Source organism: Tarenaya hassleriana, unplaced genomic scaffold (assembly GCF_000463585.1).
Source record: "Tarenaya hassleriana unplaced genomic scaffold, ASM46358v1 Cleome1, whole genome shotgun sequence".
Taxonomy (NCBI): Eukaryota; Viridiplantae; Streptophyta; class Magnoliopsida; order Brassicales; family Cleomaceae; genus Tarenaya; species Tarenaya hassleriana.
The window spans coordinates 6,307,701-6,325,500 of NW_010960187.1; the positions used below are offsets into that span (position 1 = coordinate 6,307,701).

A 17,800-nucleotide genomic window follows, 5' to 3' on the forward strand; every position below is an offset into this window, starting at 1 on the left:
TATACACTTTTATATCTATAAACAATTATATACAAATACATATATACACATATACATCTACATACATAATTATATACATATATATATATACACACTTATACATTTATATATATACACACTTTTACATATATACACAATTTTTTAAAATTTTTTTAAAAAAATTACAGAATTTTAAAATTTATTTTTTAAAAATAAAATAAAAAATTACATATACATATATACACAAATAATATATATATATATATTATTTACTTTTTCAATCATTATTATATTATAGACATAAATCATATATATTTATGGATTTGCCAATATAAGATCCACATAAAAACAAGAAATAAATAGTTTCCTTTTAAATACAAATAAAAACCTCAATTGTAAGTTTTGGTTATTTCAGATGTAAATGAGTGGTATGTATATCTGTTGAAAAAATAATTATTATGTATTTATTATTCAGATTATTTTTCTTTAAATTTTAAGCCAAATGAAATGTTTGAAAGAGTATGAGCTCATAATTCTAAAGGAGACAAAACATGTTATGCTAAAGAAAAAATTATCATTTGACAACCTGTCAAAGAAAATGCTGCAGAAGCTATGACGAAAGAATTATATATCAGATTTAATGTGTACATATATATATATATACATACATACATATTATGCATTGACTTTGATATGCCTTTTTTCGTTTTTCAGTCACTTAGGAATGTATATTAATGAAAATGTGAATGTGTCATTAGGGAAGAGTCAGAGGTTTCGAGAAAGGTTTGCGTTATAAATTGAAAATTACTAATTATAATATATTGTAATATAACATAGTTTGAAAATATTTTTATCCGCAACCCTTGTAAAAAGTATTTATTATTTTATTTAAGTATTTTAAAGTGAAGTAAATTGTAGTAAAATATTTATTATAAATGCGTATATATACAAGGGAATTCATCCACATTTTGATGTCATCGACCATTTTTTTAAATGTGTTGGTGAAAACAACCAAATAAACAAATAGAAAAGGTTGATTAGGGTTTGGGCAAATTAGGGTTTTGTAATTGTATTCCTCTTTTATTATATGATTTCTGACGTGGCTGGATGATGTGGCGAAATATGCTGATTTGGCGAAATCTGTATGACGTGGCATGCCACGTCAGCATTAAAATTGACGGAACTTAACGTCGTTTACGGATATGGGGGAAATTGCAACACATTTTAAGATTTTGTGGGGGAATTTGGAAAAATTTGAAATACGATGTAGTTTTTTGTCAAATTAAAAATTGGTGTAGGAAATTAGAACTTTTTTGAAAATTTGTGGGGGAATATGGGATTATCCATTATTTATATAAAAAATCTATGTTATTGTGATACATATAAATACTAATTCGTATACATCTACACTAACTGGTATATATTTATAAAGTCAAAGATATGTATATATCCCCCGATTTCTCTGCCCGCCATTGATTTCTTCTGTTCCGGCGAGTAAAAAAACCCTAAAATCAAAGCCTATCGACACCTCGGTCCGGATGATTTCCTGCCCAGGTCTCATGTCCGCACTCTGTTCCGGAAGAATCTAGGGATTTTGTTTTCTTATGCTAATGGGTTTTTGTTCCGGGTATTTCGGGAAATCCTCGGTTTAACTTGGCTTTGAACAGCGTTTGCTCGTGTTCAATGCCATCTATTTTGTAATTTCAGGCTGATAATTGTGAAGAATAAACGGATCGTGATATCTGGATTCCGCGAAAATGTCCGAGTTCGACGACGAAGCTCTGGCGACTGCGTTGTTCTGGGAATATATCGAGAGTATAGAAGCGGAAGAACTGGTAAAACTCCGTGTGGGCCATTTAGGGTTTTTTGGTTCTTCTAGTTAGGATTCTGTGCTTGAAAATAGGGATTTATCTGATAAATAAAATAAACACCCAGAAAAAATGAATTTGACCTTAAATTAGCTGCCTTTTTACGAGTTTTCTGTACGGTTTTTGATCTTTTCCGCACACCACTTTGATGGGTGTCCAATTTTTTAGGAGTGCTTCCTTTTTTTTTGGGATTGATGTGTGTGTCTGTGTTGGTCTCTGTTCTCGCCAACGCTTCAAGCATGTGTATGTCTTTGATCTAAAACTGTCACAGTTACAACTTGGGTTGGTGTTTACTTGCGTTTGTGCTTCTTGGGTTATGGATCTCAAGGAATCAGATCTGGTGTTGGGCGGAGATGTGGACGATGAATGTGTACGTATGGAAAGAAGAATATGAAAAAGGCACGAGATTTTCTCTTCCTGCATGTCATGCCATCACGGATATGAGGTAATTTACAGAACTAGTAAAAAGGTTATAGCTGGATTATGTTTACAGTCCTGAGATATCTCATTTGATATGTTAATTGGTTCCTAATTCTCGATACCCTTTCTTCTCGAAAGAGTTTGGATCTCTAGACCAAGAGAAATTTTTAAATATGATTGTGGGAACACAAAGTTTGGGGCTTTCGCATGGAGGCTTCTCCCAAGCAAAGATGCAGAAAATTCTGAGAGTTCTTACAATCACAATTTCAAAGGTTTGCTGTATATGTGAGGACTAGTTTCATGAGGAAAATCTGTCTGAAATCCACCGATGATGTCAGAAGCCAGGTTTGTCAACATTGCTGACTCTTGGATACTTATTTGATATCGGTTTTCTAGCTGATGGTATCCGATTATGCTTTCAATTCTTTTGCGATGTATCAGATTCCGAGGACGGAGATCCTGTGTATGAAGATTTCATTTGCAAAGGGTGCTCGCCGGTTTGTTCTTTTCTGACGCTTCGTTGCGAAAACTTACGGGTAGCTCAGATGGGATCCACTGGTTTTGCCAATGTTTGTTCAGACAAAACCAAGGTTAAAGGAAGCATGTCCAAAGTCTGAACCTGACAAGCTTGAGAATGGTAGGGCACATGGAAAAAAAAAAAAAAAACTGTTGCTGGAGAAAGCTCCCAGAAGAAGGACTACTCGAAAACTATCCCTAGGACTGGTTGCCCTTTCCCTGACAGATCCAGAATCTTGTCCTTTTGAGAGCAAACCTCTGTTTCTGTCCAAAAACTGGAGGAATACCCTATGCAGATGTGAGAAAAGCTTGGAAATGTACAGAGGAACGTTGGGTATTTACTTGACGTGGAGGACACAATATCTGAGTATGAGAAGAGAGCATGAGGGTGAAACTTTAAACCTTGTTAGCATTCTCGACCCATGTGTAGCCAAAATGGAGATTCTTCGTGGCATCGAGGACATATATAAGAAGAGTTTCGTGGTCTACTGGTACGTAATCTGGGCATCTCGAAAGGATAAAAGTTAGTGAATTTATGTTTCATTGTGTATTATTATAGTTCAAAGAACCAGATCATGACCAGAAGCTCTGTTTCCTTCATATTCATCCTTTTTTGCAAGAAACTTTTTGTTATTTGATCCCTTCAAGGTAAAGAATCGTTTGAAATGGTGGTGGTGATATGCAACTGTGTGTGTGTATGCATGTGTGTGTGTGTGTGTGTGTGGTTGTGGTGACCACAACTTCAGCTGATATCAAAGCAAATGTTTCATAATCTGAAGAACAAACGCAGGCGCATGCACATGCACATGCACATGCACATGCACATGCACATGCACATGCACATGCACATGCACATGGAATGAAGCCTATTGCATGTGTATGTGTGTGTGTATATATATATCAAAAGTGACTTTCACGTAACTACACTTCTTTGTTCTTCGACAAGGTCTCCTACTTTCTGTGTTGCGCTTTATCTTAAGAATATATATACACACACATATATATGCGTGTGTATAGCTGTTAAGAGCTTTTATGTGTAAGATGTCGGGTCACGACACCGCCATGTTCTTTTGTTATTTCCCAACTTCTACGAAGTTTCTTCGGTTTTTTCGGAATATATATATTGTATATTAAGAATTGCGATGAATTATTCTGTATTCGTGGTTTTTTTGCATAATTTATAATCTTATTTAGTTATTTTATTTTAATAAAACGCGCAATCGTCATGCTAGTGATCGATCATTTACATGGTACTACGATTCTGACGTACATAAGAAGATGATGATATGTGGAAATGTTTGATAATAATAATTTTTTTTTTTTGGTGAAGATGTTTGATAATATACTCTTCTTATATATACTCTTTTACGCGTAACTATTGGGTTTAGATGTGATTAAATTTAAAAATTAAGGAGCTCATGGAAGTTGGTGACAATTATTAAATGTCAACGACAATTGGACAGTTGCTATAAATGTGCTTTCGCCATGATTTCTGACACGGTTTTGGTTTTGTTTGTCTATAATTGAACAGAGTATGAAGCCTCTTAATTTTATGTCTATCTCGATTTTGTAATTATAAAACTAATAAACAAATCTAAGGAGAAATTGGTGCTATTATACCAAACAAACAAACAAAAATTAATGTTTTTTTTTATTTTTTTCCTGAAAACAATTTATAAACCATGCTTTTCACAACTTAAAAAATCCAAAAGTACCCTCTTTTATTTTTGGATTCCTATATACCTTTTGTATTACCTGTTTTTTAAAAGAAAAAATATGATCAAGTTTTTAGAAAAACACCGGAGGAATTTTAATCCAAAACTTAGGACGTAATCTTAATATTTAGTGAGTGAAAAGTAAAGGATTTTCCAAAGTTATGACCAATATCTTTTTTTTTTTTTTGATAATTCGGAAGTTCATCGGACCTTTGGTCCGACTACATCTCTTAGAGAATCGGGAAAACCCATGTGAATACCTCCTCCCCACGCTTGGGTTTGAACCCAGGTGAGAGCATATTTTGCATGTTTTCTCACCAATTATGACCAATATCCGCAGATTATAGCTCATTATTTTGTTGGTAAATGACATGTTTTGTGGTTTTGTTTGCAAATTATTACGTATATTTGTGAATTTGTACTACATTTAATATAATGGATGACTAATATAACTTGGGTCAGATTATAGATGCATAAAATATTAAATATACTAAAATAAAGATCAGCATCTCACGTTATCCGCAGAATGTAACTCCGCTCAATTATTATTTATTATTATGCCATCTCACATCGTTACACAGACACGGATGGGTGTGTATATATACACCAAAAACATGACTCCATGTAGCTCACAAAACCCTAAACCAAATCGACCCACCAAAAAGACACACAACCTAAATTAAAAAGATCACTTTTTTTTTCTTGGGTATAACCCGAGTTTCCTTTTTTTCCCTAAAGAGTCTGTCTTTTTTTCTGTTAATTTTCATTTGCTGTGTGATAATGGGGAACTGTCTGAACGGAAGCCACATGAAAACTGCCGATGAAGAAAAGAAACAAGAAGTGAAGAGAGATTACAAAGGAAAGGATCGGAAAGTGAAGATAATTCTGACCAAAGATGAGTTGGAGAAACTCATTATGTTCCAACTGAACGCCGACGGCGGCGGCGGCGGCAGCGCGTTGAAATCAATCGCCGATTTCCTCGGCGAGTTGGAAGCGGAGAGAGCGGAGGCGGAGACCGAAGCTCGCCGGAGATGCCGGAGGTGGAGGCCGTCGTTGGACAGGATCATGGAATGGCCTGAAGATGAATGAAATTCCCCCTTTTTTAAAAAAAAAAAACATTTTAAACTTTCTATTTCTAAAAAATGAATTTTCTGGGCGACTAATTTTTGTCTGTTTTTTTTTCTATTTTTTTTCCGATGGTTTTTTTCATCTGAGAATTTGTTTCTCAGAGTGAGATAGCTTCGGTATTTCAAGCGGACAGAAGAATGCGCCACCCAAAAAGTTCAAAAAAAAAAAAGTACGGATTGTTATTGTTCTCTTGCGTGTAATTAATGTTTTTTCTTAATGAAGTAATTAATAGTGGTTAGCTAAATGCTTGATTCTCTCTCTCTCTCTCTCTATATATATATATATACACATAAAATCATAAACATAAGTAATCTTGCGATTGCGAGTAATTGATTTAGTTGGTCGATCGAGTGGTGTATTTGGTTAAAAAAGATAGGACCGAATGGTGTTCCCGAGTGGTGTAGCTAGTTGTAGGAATGCCTTTGTTCTCGTGTTCCGGCGATTGTTGGAGAATAATGATACAATTTAATTGTAATAAAATTGTATTCCGATTCACGATGAATATAATTGGACCGAATATCTAGTGAACCAATCTGGTAAAAAGAAATCTTGCGAGTAACTAAATCACAAAATAGATAAATATATGAGAGAAATATATGTCAAAATATATGTTTCCTCGTTAACAAATATATATATATATATATATATATATATATATGTTTCCATCTGTAATTTACCTTATATCTAGCCTATAGATATAACTTATAAGATATGACCTTCCATCATCAACAACTCCCCTTTCTCAACGCCCTAAAACAAATCAAAGCAAGAAAAAACACTGTTACAAGCTTTAACTTTTGTCCGGCCGTGGTGGTCTGGTGGCGTGGGAGCACAAAGTGCTTCTCCACGTCACAGGTTCGAACCCACCTGGACAATCACATTATCAAAAAAAAAAAAAAAAAAAACTTAAAAAAAAACAGCATGTGTGTGTATATATAGATATATGGTCTAACAGACGGAAGTTCTGGTGCATTGTAAGGCTCCAGCAGAACTAGTCAGTCCCTTAACAGCTCTCGCGTCTGCTGTCCTGAAACTCTGTTCACGAGGGTAGTTTGGTCTGGCTCCGCCAACTCCTTTCTTGAGCGTGAATACTGATATTTACCGTGTAGATAATATAATTTCATCTCTAGAGATATAGAACATAGAATAAAATATCGAAAGTCAAATTTTTTTTGGATATTAGATTCATCAGCCAACTAATCATGGATCATTTATTACGTACAATGAATTGTTGATGTCCATGCAATACAATAAGATGCATGTATCTTGTGTCCCTTTCCACATAACTTCAAAAAACAATTGGGGGCCTTGTGGTGGGTTATACTTCGATTTAAAAATTATACGTAATTATTGAATCTAAAATGATGATTATAAAATTTCAAAGACAGTTGGATGGTTGGTACAAAATGGTCCTTTTGCCACTATTTCTAACACGGTTTTGGTTTGTGTTCAAAGGCCCAACTCATTGATAAGAACACCAACTTTCATTCTTGTCTTCTAAACTAATTTTTGTAACCAGAGAACTAAATTTTAAAATATAAATAATTGGCGACGGTCCAAACCGTAAGATTCCTATGAAACAGACCAGGCCGCGTGTTTCTATTTGTTTAAATCTTAATATAAGTGCATTATATTTTATAATTTATATAATGCGTATTAAAATTTTAAAACGCTTGGACATAATTAACAATCATAATAAGTTAATATATTACTAAACCAACCAAATTAATTAACTATTTCAACTCATTTTTCATGATTATAAAATATTTTGATTGATTAAGATATATGAAATATGTAATATTAATCAAATTATAAAAATCTTATCTTATATTATACTTGTTAAACCCGCTATCCGAGTATATAGGGTCTACCGATATTAGGTTTATTGATGCGAAATTGCGAACCATACATTAACCGTAACCATCTATCCCTTCATGGGATATATACTTAATATAATACATATTTCCCCAAAATGTATTATCATTTTGGAGATAAATGACATTGTTATATATAACCAAACAATAATCACTTTGGTTATAGAATATATAAAGCACGAATATATGTGAACACCTCTAATAAAAAAAAAGTACAAAAATATGAACATTGAAGTCGACAGATCAGCATTATGCAATATGTATGTACCTTCTTACTTATCTCCATGATTTTAAATTCAACTGTTACACCTAAGACATAACCTAATACGTACTTGCACGACACACACACATACATATATATATATATATATATATATATATATATAATGAACACATGGCTCCATGCAACTCGATAACCCACTTCAGATCGACCAAGAAAAAATCAAAGAAAAATTCCTTTTTTTTTCTTGGGCACTCCCCAAGTTTCTTTTTTGAATTTTCAACTTTCGCTATTTCTTGATTTTGATCGAAGTTCTAATGGGAAACTGTTTGACCGGAAAACGCAACGAAGCCTTTGTCGAAGAAGAGGTGAAGAAAGATCACAGGAGAAAAGACCGGAAAGTGAAAATAATTCTGACAAAAGATGAGTTGGAGAAACTCATAATGTTTCAATTGGAGGACGGCGGCGGCGCGTTGAGTTCAATCGCCGATTTTCTAAGAGATTTGGAGGCAGAGAGATCGGCGACGGAGGTGGAAGCTCGCCGGAGGTGGAGGCCGTCGTTGGAAAGGATCATGGAATGAAGAAGAGTCCTCGTAATATTTTTAAAATTTTAATTTTGATATATTGCTATTTTAAATTTCATTTTATTGGGCTATAATTTTGCCTTTTTGCCTATTTTTTATTATTTTTTCCCCGGGGTCTTCTTTTCACCTGAGAAGAGTCATATTTCAGGGCGAGAGATCTCGGGGTTTTAAATGGGCAAAAACCTAATAACCCAAAAAAAATAGTAAGTGAAATTCGTGTTTATTTGAAGTGTTTTATTACGTTTTTCAATTGAAATTCTGTGTTTTGTCATAATAATAAATCAATGAGCAATGCTTTAATTAGCTCAAATGATTGTTTTGAATTTTCCCGTTCGGTGGGTCTATGCGTGTGTCGAGTCTATCGAAATCAATGGGCCCAAGGTTAATTAAGAGAAACAATCCAATCTGCATGGGATGGGACGCTACTATTATTTGAATTATTATTCAAGCAAGTTATCTAATTTTTTTTATTCTCATATGAACTATCAAGTTTCAAATTAATTGTATCCACGTCAGATTCCATTTACATTTATCATTATAATCATATATATATATATATATATAATAACTAATAGCATATATATGTACACCGACAACAGTGTTCGCTAATACCAGAAACCTATATTATTCATCCGCAATATAGGTAGTAAAGGGAAAAAATGAATATATATTTATAAAACTGTTACTCTTAAATATATTTAATACAAAATCTCCCACAAAAGCTCCTAGTCCCTTTTTTTTTGTTTTAAAAAAACACGCAGAACTTATATTATATTGATTTTTTTTTCTGGTTTTCTGGTTAAATATTATATTGATTTTTATTTGAAATACTTGTTATAATCAGAACCGGCTCCTACTCCTCCATTATCGTTCTTGTTACAAGCGACCAAAACCGTCGCGACGTGAACGTGGTGAACGGGGAGGGTGGCAATTTGGTCCGCCACGTGTCGGAATTCCAAAACGCCGCCGTTTTGGTTGCGTTTGGACAGTAACCGTTCAGCTTCGAGCTTCTTCATCTTGATCTTAACCCTAATAACCTCCTTTTTCTCCTCCTCCTCCTCCTCTACCACGAGACCCTCTTTCTGATGACGTAATGTCTCGACATGGAAATTCACGACCTTACGTGGCTCGAGACCTTCTTCCTCGGGCAGAGGCTTTATCGTGGTGTGTTCGTCGGCGAACCTCACGACCTTGTGGGTCTTCTTCTTGGTCGCGGTATTTCTGCGAATGGGTTTCAAACCCTCTTTCTCGCGAAGAGGCTTGTTCGTGATCGGTGAATCTTCTGTTCGGTTGGCCTTTTTGTTTAAGTCGTCTCTGTAAACTGGTTTTGCTCCTCCTTCGTTCTTGGACATTCTTTGAAGCCCCTCGAACCAGTGAGATAAAGAACCCACCATTTTCTTCACTGTGTAAGAACGAGAGAGAGAGAGAGAGAGAGAGAGAGAGGCGGTTTTTTACTTTGTAAGTAAATGTTGGTTTTGGGTTATTGAGGAAGGATATGGTTTAGGGTGTATATATATATAGGGCGACCAATTGGATCGTATGGTTCGGGGCAACGTCGATATGTACTGATGATGCCGTGTGACTCTTGCTTTGATTTTTCTTTCTTTTGTTGTTCTTATTGTTTAAACACTCATGACTCAACCATCAAATTATAGAAAATGATTCTTGTTTAATCCTTTAATTAGTTATAATAGTTTTTTACTCTTTGAATTTTATGCATATTTAAAATTACGTGCAATTTAAATTAAAATCATCCAAAACCAATCAAATCAAATCATACCCGGTTCAATTTTAATTTGGTTTAATATTTCAACTCAGAATAAATTTAATCAAATCTAGACATTACTAAATTTAAAATAAATATTACAGTGATTAAAATATTTTACAATAAGCTCTTTTCCTATGTTTTAGGATGTTAATCTGTGAATACACATTACTAATATTATGAAATTGCTCATACCAAAAAAAATATTATGAAATTGCACTTTTTTGTTATTTTCCAGGAGTTGATGTGGCGTGACACTTGATAAATAAAAAGAACATCCCCAACTAGTTGACAGTCAAAAGTGCAGCATGACTTATCTTTTGGGTTAAGTCTGCGTTCGAATGGAAACTCATTGGTTGATTAACCTTAATTATTCAACTAATACAACAATGCTTAATTAGTGTTAATGACATTTTTATTTCTTTGAAATGGTCAGCTTGAATACTTTCTATACCTACATATAGTCAAATCCGTACTCTAATCTCTCGAGGACTTTAGAAGTTTCTGCTTATATGAGAATTGTTATGATCACAATTCGATAGGGGTATCAATCGGGTCGATCCGAACCCGTCTTTGGTCCGAGGGTTTTGGGTTCGGACCGGTCCGATTTTTTTCGGACCTGTATCATCAAATTCGAAGCCCGGTCCTAAAAATCTCTGGTTTGGATTGGGTCGGGCCGATCCGCACAATTTTCTTTTGTTAATATGTTTTTTTCTTAAGATTTTTTTTAAATTCGGGTTTTTTCGGGCCAGCCCGAATCGAGTCCGAAGCCTAAATCGAACCCGACCCGCAAACCCAAAATTTTTTGAATCTCTATATCTCAACCCGAAACCCGCTATTTTTCGGCTTAGACCGGGTCGGGTTTTGAGCCTCGGATCTCAGACCACGATTGACACCCCTGCAATTCGATAAATACATATCAAGATTTTGTTTTACATATGTGAATGCCTACTCACAGCTATATACTTGAATAAGTTAAAATAAGGAAAAAAACAAATAATTATATTTTATAACAGGGTCCAATTCGACGTGTTTATTTATAACGTTATTAGACTTTTAAAATTTGGTTTAAATGTTATTTTTTCACTTTGGTAATTAAAAAGCAGGGTTCAATGAATAATTTAAAAGATTTATTTATACAAATCTCAATGTTTTATCGTTTAACTAATTACTAAAGATCCCCTCGTGTAGAAGCTTGAAACATCACGTAGTTTGTATTTGAAATGTAGAGACAACACGAGAGTCGCCGTCAAAGTAGTATAACTGGGCCCAACTCGCCGAAACGGCCCATACTGTACAAGGAGAACAGTAGCCGGTGAAAGAAGAACATCTCGAGAGACTAGAGTCGCCGTCAACATTATCCCCAATTCGAGACAGAGAGAGATGAACGGAGTTCAGGCAATGAAGAGGGTTCCTCGCATCAAGTTTCCACAGCGACACCCGAAGCCTTCAGGTTTTGATTTGTCAAATCTCTCTATGTCCGATCTTCCTTCAATTTTCCAGTAGAATCCTTATTGTTCATCATGTTCAGTTTATTGTTTTATCGGCCTATCTTACTTGATCCGTACGTCTGTTTACGTTTCCATTGTTTGAAATCGAAGACGATAGTGGTGGTATCCATCGTTTTTTGTGTGTTGCCGATCCGTTTGGCCGTGAGAAAGTATCTCGTTGTGCTTTCTCTTGTTGACTGGTGGAATAATCGATTTCCTCTAAGATCTCCAGGATTTTAGATACCTGGATTCGAGGGCATTCGAGTATGTGAATGATGGATACCGTTTTGAATAGATCAAACTCCGGTTTTGACAATGGGAGGCTTGTTTAGGGGGGGATAGTGACATGGAAGCTAGAATTGGAAGAGATTCATTATGTGAAAACGATGCTCCGGATCATTTATTATTTCCTTTTTCGTCACTTGCCCACCCATTCTAAATCATGAATTCTGTATTTAAGATAAAGTTTTTGATGGTGATTGCCATGAAGAAGACGTGTGTATTGAAATTTATTGCTGGCTATGACGAAGAAATATAAAGCGGACACATACAGATTTTTCTTCAGCAGGTTCCGAGGGCAAGAATCAGGCAGTGTCGGCAGCAAATGAAGCGGATACATTTTTCTTCTCGAATTTGAATGCTTCGAAGATTGTTAGTGGAAAAGCTTCATTGCAGCCAAAGCGTACGCCTGTTTCTAATGAAGAAATCGAGGCAATATTGGTAAGTAACCACTTTTATGCAATTAATTGCTATTCCAGTTCAGGCCAAACCAATATGAAACTTCCTCTAATTGTGTGGATTCACATGTGCTATATATGTTCCATGGTTTCTTATTTTAGATTTAAAAGTTAAAACTATTTACTCTTCTTGACCCTAGATGAGAAACCGGGTTCCTCTTTTAGTTTGTTGATAGCTCCATCCTTCTTCTTACGTATTGATTTCTGAAAATTTTGACAGTTGGGTGGCTGCTTCTGATTCTGTGATGGAGTTTCGACTCTAGGAGAAATGAAGACATCTTCAAATTCGCTTGATTTACTAAATATACTTAAAACTCGATTTCTATAGAAGCTGATATGTTCATTGCATACAGAAAAGATGGAATTCAAACTGTTTCCTTTGTTAACGTACACTGCAGACTATGCTTATAGATGCTTTGTGGTTGGAATCCATCGTTTATTTATGTTCAAGAAAACTATAGCACAGTCAGAACTCCAGAACCTGGGAGCAAAGGTACGTACACACATATATATATATATATATATATATATATATATGGAAGCTCAAAAAGGCGAAGAGAAGATCACTTAGAGGTTGCCTCCCCTTGTTGCATCTGTTCAATAAGAGGTTCAAGAACACAAGATTTGGGGTTCTTCCCAGGAGGACCCTTTTCCCTGCGTTCAAGCTCGTCGAGCCTGAATGTTATGAGACGGTCCCAGTTCCCTCCCTCGAACAGGACACCTGCTTTCCCATCTGTGATCCTCTGCACAATGCCACAGTACATGTAATAAGGGTTGTTCGGGTTCTTGACAATGGCAATCATCCCCGGCATGAGAAGCGGCAGCTCGGGTGCTCTCGGCTTCTTCTTTTCCGTGCCCGGGAAGGCAACCGCCGAAACATCATCGTTTCCTCTTGATCCCTTTCCTCTCTTTTCAGGTGGTGGCGGTGGGTTTCGTTCGATGAACGTCTTCAAACCCTTTTCGCCGCCTGGAAATCCTCCGGTTAGTCCCATCATCTCCTTCTCGAAAGCGTTTTCAGGTATTTTAACCGAAGAATCCTCTGTTTCTAGGTTGTTGCTCTCGTCCACTGATGTTTCCTGATCTTCGACGTTCCTTCGAAGCTCTTTTTGGATACCTTTCTCACCGTTGCATAGGCCTCTTCCTCCCATAACTTCCCATAGATTGAATTTAGCCATGGCTTTGATCTGAACGTTGGATTGCTGTTTGGGAACTGGGAAAGTTGATAGGTGATGGGTGGAAAATAAGTGGGTTTGGCCTAGGAAATTCGATCGGTGAATCCTAGATCTCGTGGTCGGAATAGTGAGAGAAGAAGTTGCCATGATTCTGCTCTGCACAATAGTAGTGTTTCTTGGAGTTGGTGAGAAGATGAAGGGGGAGAAGGGTTGGGGGGGTATTTGCAAGTGTTATTGTGGCCACATATTGAGAATCCCGTTAGATAGTTCTATCCCTAAAGGCTTGCCACGAAATTGGGTTCCGTGGTCTATCCGTTAATTTGGTGGACCACTCCGGTTTATCATAATCCGATTTTTGGTGTCTTTTGATTCTGGGTTCTAGATATCTTGTCAAAATGGTGAAAAGAAAACAAAAATTACCGAACTTATGATGATTTCGAGGGAGAAAAAGCAAAACTAAAATTCCTGGGAATTATATTCATTCAAGTACACGCTTTCTAGTTTTATGGAAAAATCGCTCTTTTAACTGTTTACTTGTTGAGAGAAAAAAAACTTTATTCGTCGATTTAAAAAAAAAATATAATTACCAATCTTTGTGTCGGCAAATTTTTTTTGGTAAATATAACTATTCCCCCCCCCCTCGTGGTTCCCGTTTATTCGTTACGTGAACAGATCAATAAATCCTGGGCCCACTAACCCAACTAAGTGGGTAGGTTTTGTTACCCGACCCGGCCCAAGTATCCCCCCTATATATGCTCCAACAGCCCAGAGATTCTGTCACATTTTGCGAGGCCTCTGTTTCATTTCGGACTTCAGTCTCACTCTCTCTATCTCTCCATCGCCGAAGAAGATGAACTCCCAAATCTGTAGATCGGCTTCCAGAGCCGCGAGGTCTCTTCTTTCTTCAGCTAAGAACGCTCGTTCCTTCTCCGGTACGTAACTTTCCCTTTGTTTCTGTGTTTATGAACAATCGGAGTAACGTTAGATCCCGTGAAACGTGTGTATATTCCTCGAAGTTTTTGATCGTTTGTACCGCTGATATGTTTATTCTCGATCGATTGGCTGGATGATTGTTTGGAAGCCTTTTCATCGTGTGATTGGATTGAGCTTGATTTGGTATTCGATTCGTTAGTCCCCAGTGCATCAGCGCCTCCGTTTGTTTGTCATATCGAGAGCCGATTATGGGTTCAACTCATTCGCTTTGGATTTCACTTTACAGATTCCTATTTTCGTGTTCTCAAATTTTTTTTAAAAAATCAAAGTTCTTCCGTTAATCCATCGATCCCTATCATTTGCTTGGTAATCCTGAATTTAGTTGCTGTTTCTTTTGAACATGGCATTTAAAGGCTGATTTATGGATTTACGGTATCAAGATTATTTGATCATCTAGAGCCGGAGATCTAGATTTTTTTTTGTTGTTGTCAAAGGTTTAGTCTCATCATCAGAGAATTAGGCGATATGATTACATACTTTTGAACCCCTTGTTATGAAGTATTATAATCTCTATGAAAAAAAGGAACTTTATTTGATTGGGCTATAATGCCGGGCCCCACTTTCGTTCGTCATCGTTGATGTCTTTACGATCGTGATGTTGTATGTATCATACCGTGTTCCATACACAGTTTCTTGGCATCAAACACTTCATAATTGGATTTGGACTTTTTAAGATTTTGTGTCCTTATCTTGGTCTGTTGTCTAATAGTGATGCTTTAGATAGATCTCGTTTCCTGTTACCACCATGAAATTTGAGAATAATTTGATCTGCTCCTCTTTGTTTTTTTTTTGTCTCTTTATAATGTTCTAAGCTCTTACCTGTTTTCAGGAGGCCGAGCCATTGGTGCGGCAGCAGTGGTTTCTGTTGGTGGAAAGGTTCCTCAATTTGCATCAAACTTTGGAAACTCGGCTTCTGGGAATGCTTCCAGGAGTTGGATCAGTGGTCTCATTGCTCTTCCTGCTGCAGGTTTCACGATATAACTTGGTTTATGATGTTGTTTTCCTGAATATCTCCTCGAGTGACTATAACCAAATCTTCACTCCCATCATCTGGTTAAAGAAAATCATACTTTTGACAAGAAAGTGATGTCCCTCAAAGGAAATTTGTGCAAGTTTGGAAAATCTAAGATTTTTCATATGGTGATTTGCAATGCTGTTGCTCCATATGGGGAAGATGAGACTTGCACTTCATGTTTTGTTTATGCTGACTTGGCTTCAATAGATGACTAATACATTGCATTTCCACTGTATTTTCTTTTTGGTCTCTGTTTATAGCTTTCATGCTCCAAGATCAAGAGGTGCATGCAGCTGAGGTAATATATCATGGACGGAACCCATTGTTGTGCTTCCAATTTTATGCCCTCTTAACTAAATTTTGTGTCAAATCAGATGGAGCGCACTTTCATTGCTATCAAGCCCGATGGAGTGCAGAGAGGACTGGTAATAGAAAGCTCGGCTTATGCTCCTGTTTTTTTTTTCCTTCCAAGTTGTGTACCTATATGTGTAGTGTCTTATTCACATGCTCAACTCTTTTTCTTATGATTGCCAGATATCAGAAATCATTTCCAGGTTCGAGCGCAAGGGCTTCAAGCTTGTTGGTATCAAAATCTTGGTCCCTTCAAAAGATTTTGCACAAAAGCATTACCATGATCTGAAGGAAAGACCCTTCTTCAACGGTTTGTGTGAATTCCTAAGCTCAGGCCCTGTTGTTGCCATGGTAAATAAAATAAAAAAACTTCCTTGAACTCAGAAAATTGATTACCACCTTGAAGATTTTTGGGTCTTGAATCTTGATCTCATCTGATCTATGGCTTGTTAGGTTTGGGAAGGAGAAGGAGTGATCAGATACGGGCGTAAACTGATCGGAGCCACTGACCCTCAGAAATCTGAACCAGGAACAATCCGAGGCGATCTCGCAGTTGTTGTTGGAAGGTATTTCTCATCACCAGCTCATACAAATATATTACCCGCACAAACTCGAACTAATCAAAATATCATCTGAAGTGTGAATTCAAACCTATACAAGTTTACAAATGTGGATCTACACTACCATCTTCGATAAAATTTCATATGGAATATGAACCCCAACCGGGTTCTTTTTAACTACAAACTAATCGAGGGCATTGTTTGAATCGCAGGAACATAATCCACGGAAGCGACGGACCAGAGACCGCGAAAGACGAGATCAAACTGTGGTTCAAACCCGAAGAACTCGTTTCGTTCACCAGCAACTCCGAGAAATGGATCTATGGCCAGAATTGATCTTTCTTTCTTTCTTTTTTTTTTCCTCGGACATTAGAAGAAATCGATTTCTTTAACAACCACAACAACAATAATGCTCTGTCTTGTTTAAGGATGAGCTACTGAGACAAAAGACAACATGAAATAACCTCCCGGGATTTGTATTTTTGTTTATGATCGAACTCTCTGTGTTAAAACCATGTTATGTCATCTGTTTGCTCTTTTTATCTATTTATAGTGTTTTCTTTCCCATATTCACCAGTGTCCAATGGTGTGTTGCCACGTAGCTTAGGTTAAAATCCTTTCTATATCGATGGCGTTGCTCGGACTCGAAGAAAGTTATAAATTGCAGTATTTTAATACCTGATTGGAATCCGCCGACCATGTTTTCTCCATAAAGATTATATAATCGCCGCCTGGGTTTTCTCCGTCCTCTCCTGTTGTTGTGTGTTTGTAGGACGACAGCCTTCAGTTCTCTCTCTTTGGCTCTTTGTTCATCTTCTTCGTCTCTGTCTGCGTCTCAGCTACGGATTTTATTCTGTGAATCGGTGAGCTTTGTCCCTTATGGTTTGTTTTCTTCGTTTCTTCACGAGTTGGGATTGTTGGATGTTTGTCTGTTTGATTGGAAAACTTCTGTTGTTTAGCCCATCTGTCAGATGGAAACTGTTCTGTTTTTTTTTTCTCTCCAAAAAACTAGGGTTTTTTTTATTCATTTTGTACATTGGCAAGCTAGGTCTCGTTGATTTCCTCGCTACTTCACGAATCAGATCGTTAGCTTCTTTTCGTCTTGATTCGACAACGTCCGGTGTTTGGTTTATTCGTTTGACGAAATCTGTTTTGGTTATTTCAATTAGATGGGCAAACTAGGGTTTAGGTTTGCCATGGCTGCCATCTCGTCTGCTGTATCTCTAATCTCTTGATTTTCTTCCCCCAATGTCTTACATTCTATCCCCGTCTTGTTCAACTTCTGCCTTTATTTGTTGGGTTTTATCAGATTTCGCACATCTCTGCTTGGGTTTTTCTCTGTTTTCTTCCTCTATCCATGTCTAATCTATAGGGAAATTCTGTTTTTTCTGTGCCCAGATGGCGACTGAACCG

The 17,800-nt window shown here is 36.6% G+C and overlaps 8 protein-coding genes across 12 annotated transcripts in view; 6 read left to right on the forward strand and 2 right to left on the reverse strand.

Moving 5' to 3' along the window:
• The first annotated feature begins 1,398 nt into the window (after positions 1-1,398).
• LOC104815046 lies at positions 1,399-3,463 on the forward strand. 3 transcript variants are annotated; one of them, XR_772041.1, is made up of 5 exons: positions 1,399-1,533; positions 1,687-1,814; positions 2,176-2,292; positions 2,406-2,612; positions 2,709-3,463. XR_772041.1 is itself a non-coding variant. In XM_010543342.1 (4 exons), the coding sequence occupies exons 1-4, from the start codon at positions 1,737-1,739 to the stop codon at positions 2,778-2,780; spliced, it is 333 nt and encodes a 110-aa protein (XP_010541644.1). In that variant the 5' UTR covers positions 1,399-1,736; the 3' UTR covers positions 2,781-3,463. The 3 variants fall into 3 exon arrangements, 1 of the variants encoding a protein (XP_010541644.1); XR_772040.1 differs by having other exon boundaries at positions 1,399-1,814; XM_010543342.1 differs by having other exon boundaries at positions 1,399-1,814; positions 2,183-2,292; positions 2,540-2,612.
• Positions 3,464-5,081: 1,618 nt separating this feature from the next.
• On the forward strand, positions 5,082-5,870 carry LOC104815061. Its single transcript, XM_010543362.1, has one exon. The coding sequence runs from the start codon at positions 5,279-5,281 to the stop codon at positions 5,585-5,587; it is 309 nt and encodes a 102-aa protein (XP_010541664.1). The 5' UTR covers positions 5,082-5,278; the 3' UTR covers positions 5,588-5,870.
• A 2,046-nt stretch (positions 5,871-7,916) lies between these two features.
• On the forward strand, positions 7,917-8,681 carry LOC104815067. Its single transcript, XM_010543375.1, has one exon. The coding sequence runs from the start codon at positions 8,038-8,040 to the stop codon at positions 8,299-8,301; it is 264 nt and encodes an 87-aa protein (XP_010541677.1). The 5' UTR covers positions 7,917-8,037; the 3' UTR covers positions 8,302-8,681.
• A 286-nt stretch (positions 8,682-8,967) lies between these two features.
• LOC104815074 lies at positions 8,968-9,793 on the reverse strand. Its single transcript, XM_010543386.2, has one exon. It carries the CDS (start codon positions 9,696-9,698, stop codon positions 9,123-9,125), a length of 576 nt encoding a protein of 191 aa, XP_010541688.1. The 5' UTR covers positions 9,699-9,793; the 3' UTR covers positions 8,968-9,122.
• Positions 9,794-11,380: 1,587 nt separating this feature from the next.
• LOC104815090 lies at positions 11,381-12,726 on the forward strand. 3 transcript variants are annotated; one of them, XM_010543415.1, is made up of 3 exons: positions 11,381-11,522; positions 12,125-12,279; positions 12,517-12,726. In XM_010543415.1, the coding sequence occupies exons 1-3, from the start codon at positions 11,453-11,455 to the stop codon at positions 12,532-12,534; spliced, it is 243 nt and encodes an 80-aa protein (XP_010541717.1). In that variant the 5' UTR covers positions 11,381-11,452; the 3' UTR covers positions 12,535-12,726. The 3 variants fall into 3 exon arrangements, with proteins under 3 accessions (XP_010541717.1, XP_010541724.1, XP_010541710.1); XM_010543422.1 differs by having other exon boundaries at positions 12,128-12,279; XM_010543408.2 differs by having other exon boundaries at positions 11,385-11,522; positions 12,113-12,279.
• Positions 12,709-13,678, reverse strand: LOC104815081 (NAD(P)H-quinone oxidoreductase subunit S, chloroplastic). Its single transcript, XM_010543397.2, has one exon. The coding sequence runs from the start codon at positions 13,613-13,615 to the stop codon at positions 12,860-12,862; it is 756 nt and encodes a 251-aa protein (XP_010541699.1). The 5' UTR covers positions 13,616-13,678; the 3' UTR covers positions 12,709-12,859.
• Positions 13,679-14,238: 560 nt separating this feature from the next.
• Positions 14,239-16,935, forward strand: LOC104815110 (nucleoside diphosphate kinase IV, chloroplastic/mitochondrial). Its single transcript, XM_010543435.2, has 7 exons — positions 14,239-14,400; positions 15,291-15,428; positions 15,737-15,774; positions 15,851-15,901; positions 16,011-16,178; positions 16,281-16,393; positions 16,600-16,935. The coding sequence occupies exons 1-7, from the start codon at positions 14,319-14,321 to the stop codon at positions 16,721-16,723; spliced, it is 714 nt and encodes a 237-aa protein (XP_010541737.1). The 5' UTR covers positions 14,239-14,318; the 3' UTR covers positions 16,724-16,935.
• Positions 16,936-17,066: 131 nt separating this feature from the next.
• Positions 17,067-17,800, forward strand: part of LOC104815118 — a 3,687-nt gene continuing 2,953 nt past the window's right edge. The window contains 1 exon segment of the mRNA XM_010543439.2: positions 17,067-17,250. The gene's annotated coding sequence lies outside the window, so the exon portion shown is untranslated.

What these genes read in the sequence shown, in the direction of transcription:
- LOC104815046 (XM_010543342.1), top strand. Translation starts at nt 1,737, where the DNA reads ATGTCCGAGTTCGACGACGAAGCTCTGGCGACTGCGTTGTTCTGGGAA. An exon ending in GTATAGAAGCGGAAGAACTG is followed by an intron (nt 1,815 to 2,182) that starts GTAAAACTCCGT and finishes TCAAGGAATCAG; the next exon opens with ATCTGGTGTTGGGCGGAGAT. An exon ending in CCGATGATGTCAGAAGCCAG is followed by an intron (nt 2,613 to 2,708) that starts GTTTGTCAACAT and finishes GCGATGTATCAG; the next exon opens with ATTCCGAGGACGGAGATCCT.
- LOC104815110 (XM_010543435.2), top strand. Translation starts at nt 14,319, where the DNA reads ATGAACTCCCAAATCTGTAGATCGGCTTCCAGAGCCGCGAGGTCTCTT. An exon ending in GAACGCTCGTTCCTTCTCCG is followed by an intron (nt 14,401 to 15,290) that starts GTACGTAACTTT and finishes ACCTGTTTTCAG; the next exon opens with GAGGCCGAGCCATTGGTGCG. An exon ending in CATTGCTCTTCCTGCTGCAG is followed by an intron (nt 15,429 to 15,736) that starts GTTTCACGATAT and finishes CTCTGTTTATAG; the next exon opens with CTTTCATGCTCCAAGATCAA.
- LOC104815081 (XM_010543397.2), bottom strand. Translation starts at nt 13,615, where the DNA reads ATGGCAACTTCTTCTCTCACTATTCCGACCACGAGATCTAGGATTCAC.
- LOC104815090 (XM_010543408.2), top strand. Translation starts at nt 11,453, where the DNA reads ATGAACGGAGTTCAGGCAATGAAGAGGGTTCCTCGCATCAAGTTTCCA. An exon ending in GCGACACCCGAAGCCTTCAG is followed by an intron (nt 11,523 to 12,112) that starts GTTTTGATTTGT and finishes GGACACATACAG; the next exon opens with ATTTTTCTTCAGCAGGTTCC.
- LOC104815061 (XM_010543362.1), top strand. Translation starts at nt 5,279, where the DNA reads ATGGGGAACTGTCTGAACGGAAGCCACATGAAAACTGCCGATGAAGAA.
- LOC104815067 (XM_010543375.1), top strand. Translation starts at nt 8,038, where the DNA reads ATGGGAAACTGTTTGACCGGAAAACGCAACGAAGCCTTTGTCGAAGAA.
- LOC104815074 (XM_010543386.2), bottom strand. Translation starts at nt 9,698, where the DNA reads ATGGTGGGTTCTTTATCTCACTGGTTCGAGGGGCTTCAAAGAATGTCC.